Genomic DNA, 3,592 nt, shown 5'->3' with positions numbered 1-3,592 from the left:
CATCTTAATGAAGCCTAAAAGTTAACAAAATAATAATTTTCTTTCCTTTCATTGATAGTGCGCTTTGTGGGAAATGATTACCTTTGGAGTCTACCTTTTACTTTTTAGCTAGTAGAGCTTTTACATGGACAATAACACCATCTAACTCATTAGAAGACATGGAAACTAAGAAAATTCCAAAAATGAACCGCTAAAGTGAGAAGAAATTCATACTAGTCTGAGGAAAAACACTTCTACACTTTGGAACGACCTGTTGTTTCCATAGTTTTTAAATTCAGTAATTGATCTAACGACTAAAAGAGTAAATCTTTTCAAATGTGACAACAATTAAACCAATTTGTTTTGAAAATAAAGTAATATAGACTGTGGAGGTGTAATGAACCATCAGTGATCTGGTAACCATGTCAACATGATGCATCATGTGATCAGGTTTCCAGGTGAGAGCTCATAAATTATATGCTGGGTCAAGTAAACCAAGCAGACCAGCTTTGCCCACAAAGAAACAAGTGCTGACCTGACAACTATCTTCACAGGTGACGAGTCTTTCTTAGTTTGAGTTTTTGAACTATTTGTTTTTAAGATATGTTGCATCTAAAGTGTTTAAGGGACACAAACTATATCAATTGTGCTTTAGTGTTCTGGTGAGACCAACAGGTTGATCATTTACATTCAAAATTTTCTCTTGATTTCTCTAGTCTATCAACGAAATTGACAGCTAAATATAAAGAATAGATCAAAGTTCCTGTTCCTGAACTGTTAACTATGCTTAACCTGAACCTAGACTTGGACAAAGCTGATATGTGAAATGTGATAGCAGGTAAACCAGAGCAGCCTTTCTCAAAGCAAACACAGACTCCAGCCTGCTGATACACTGACATGTAAATGAAGGAGTTTATGCTTTGGATGTAACTAAGTAAGAGACGGTGTTTACAAAGCAGACTAAAGTGGATTTGTAGGGTTTTTGTCGTCCAATGACATGATCAAATTTATATTTTTGATTCCTAAAATTATTTCTGTGAGATGTCCAACACAACTGTTAGACTGGTGTTCCTGGAGAGAGTGTTGTATACCACTCTGACTACAGTTCCATGCTGTATATTCCTCTTCATTAATGGGACCATGTTGTACACTTTGAGGAGTAAACCAGTGTTTCGTGAAACTTGCCGCTACATTCTTCTCTATAACCTCCTGTTTGCAGACACCGTTCAGCTGGCAGTGAGTCAGTTGATGTACATATTGTCTATGTGTGGAATATTTCTGACATATCCTGTATGTGGTGTTTTCTATTTTCTTGCCAATTTCGCAAATGAAATCTCCCCTCTGATACTGGTGGTGATGTCTTTGGAGAGATGTGTAGCAGTGTGCTACCCTCTGAGGCACGCTTCCATCATCACCATCAGAAACACAGCAGTGGCTGTTATTGTGGTTTGGGCCATTTGTTTACTAAATGTTGTCATTCGAGTCATTTTAATGTTAGAATTTCCCTTCGAAGAACTAGAAACTCTGCAGATGAACACGTTTTGTAATACAGTTGCCATGTTTCTTACACCACTATATTATGATTATGACAGAGCTTACACTTATTTTCTGTTAGTTTCTGCTGGTCTGACTATCACCTCCACCTATATTGCTGTAATTATAGCAGCCAGGTCAGCCTCCACAGACAAAGCTTCAGCTCTTAAGGCTCGTAACACACTGCTGATGCATCTGGTGCAGCTGGGCCTCAGTATCTCCTCAACGATACATAACCCATTACTATTTGCTGTCTCAAAACTTGTTCTCTTTAGTGTACTAATACGCATCCAGAACTTTTTTTATGTGTTTTTTATCATTCTTCCCAGGTGTTTGAGTGCACTGATCTATGGCCTCAGAGATCAGACCATCAGACCTGTCCTCATGTACAATCTATGCTGTCGAATTAAGCTTTCTGGTATCTCAGGAAAGCCTAAAGTTTCCCCTTAACCATTTATGACTTTGAGAAACATTTGCATCGGTTTACCTTTCAAGTCTGGGGTGACATACATATATCGCATCAACATTTTCAATACATGCAATTGTCTTTAAGAAAATAAAAGAAAGAAATGAAAAAAATGAAGACAAAGGCATTTATGGCTGAACATTTCAACTCTCACGTGGTCTTTGATTCATGCTAGTTTAGTCCCATTAAAGTTGAGAAATGAAATATTTCTTTGGACAGTATTTATTTTTCCTCAGGTTTTAGAGTGCAGGAACACTAAAACTCTTAAGCACAGAGCCTTAGGTATAAATTGGTGATGATACAATATATCAACCACATAGGGCCGGGTATCGTGGCCAATTTCCTAAATCGATTCGATTTCAATTCAAAAGGTGCTGAATTGATTAATCACGATTCGATTTGATACAATTCCATTCAATCTGCTCTTAAATAATTAAAATGGCTCAACTGTGTTACAAAATACAAATGTATTTTATTTTATTTATTATTTTCACCATAAACAACAGGTTTTAAATGCAAACTTTTGAAAAGACAGTTTAAACTTCAGCTGTAAACACAACTGTCTCAAGTCTCAAAAGTGCAACTTTAAAATTATAAAGGAATTGCAAGTGAAAGTGTACTAGAACTACAACATTCCATCACTGCAAATTGTGAGGCATTGTTTCTTAATGTGCAAAAATTATAATAATGGTAACAAAACTAAAATTAAACTTAAACTATCTAAAGTCAAGTCCTGTTATTGTGACTTTTTTGTCACTTGGTAATTGTGAGATTGTGCAGGAAAAGGAGCTCATTGACCTGATCTGGGGTTAGGCAGCTCCTTTTTGCAGTGACAATATCACCCGCAGTTGAAAACACCCTCTTCGACGCAATACTGGTCCCTGGGACACAAAGGTATTGCTTTGCTAGGTGAGCCAACAGTGGATACGCACTATGGCCCGCGGAGAATCGGCTGGTAATGTTAGTGACTCCCTCCGTTTCTTTAGTTTTGCCCCGGATGGCTTGTTGGCGGAAGCTAATGTCAGCGTAGTGTGATACCTTGTCAAATGGTTTTTGAGGTTTGTAGTATTTTGACAATAACTGACCTCCGCTTGGGAGATCTTGCAAACCACTTTGGATTTATCCAGCTCTTTGTCCTTTTATTGTTTAAAACCCGAAATGGTTCCAGACTTCAGACTAAATTGGGGTGGCTTGCTGAGCGGAGTTTTACCTGCGTCGGCCATCTTGCAAGCTTGTGCGCTTGAATGGCAAGCGGACGTAAACGCGCCACTGTTGCATCACGCACGAGACCACTGGGGTTAACTTCATGGGGAAAAATCGATCTCATGCCCTACAAATTGCTTTTGCATAATTTAAAATTAAATCGATCCAAAATCGATTGAATCGATTTTTTTTTAACCCAGCCCCTTCAACCCAGTCTAACAGAAAAACAACAAGTGAGTTTCGAAGTACAGTTGGTGTAAGTATTAGTTGAGTTTGGAGACAAACTAAGATCTCCTGTGTAACTTCACCACCAAACAACTTCAGTCTCAAAATGTCTGGGATATGATAGTTTTTTTTTGTTCCTGTTTCATGAAAAGGCCTGAGAATGTATTCCTCTGGGTATTTATTTCC

General features: G+C 37.9%; 1 protein-coding gene across 1 annotated transcript; it reads left to right on the top strand.

The window, feature by feature from the left end:
* Positions 1-1,010: 1,010 nt before the first annotated feature.
* Positions 1,011-1,962, top strand: LOC142401879 (odorant receptor 131-2-like). Its single transcript, XM_075487340.1, has one exon. It carries the CDS (start codon positions 1,021-1,023, stop codon positions 1,960-1,962), a length of 942 nt encoding a protein of 313 aa, XP_075343455.1. The 5' UTR covers positions 1,011-1,020.
* The last annotated feature ends 1,630 nt before the right edge of the window (positions 1,963-3,592 follow it).

This window comes from Odontesthes bonariensis, chromosome 16, assembly GCF_027942865.1.
Source record: "Odontesthes bonariensis isolate fOdoBon6 chromosome 16, fOdoBon6.hap1, whole genome shotgun sequence".
Classification (NCBI taxonomy): Eukaryota; Metazoa; Chordata; class Actinopteri; order Atheriniformes; family Atherinopsidae; genus Odontesthes; species Odontesthes bonariensis.
Note: the sequence above shows the minus strand (reverse complement) of the source record. Positions and strands in the feature narration are given on the sequence as shown.

Bases quoted from the DNA above. Each gene is read 5' to 3' on its own strand.
- LOC142401879 (XM_075487340.1), top strand. From the start codon at position 1,021: ATGTCCAACACAACTGTTAGACTGGTGTTCCTGGAGAGAGTGTTGTAT.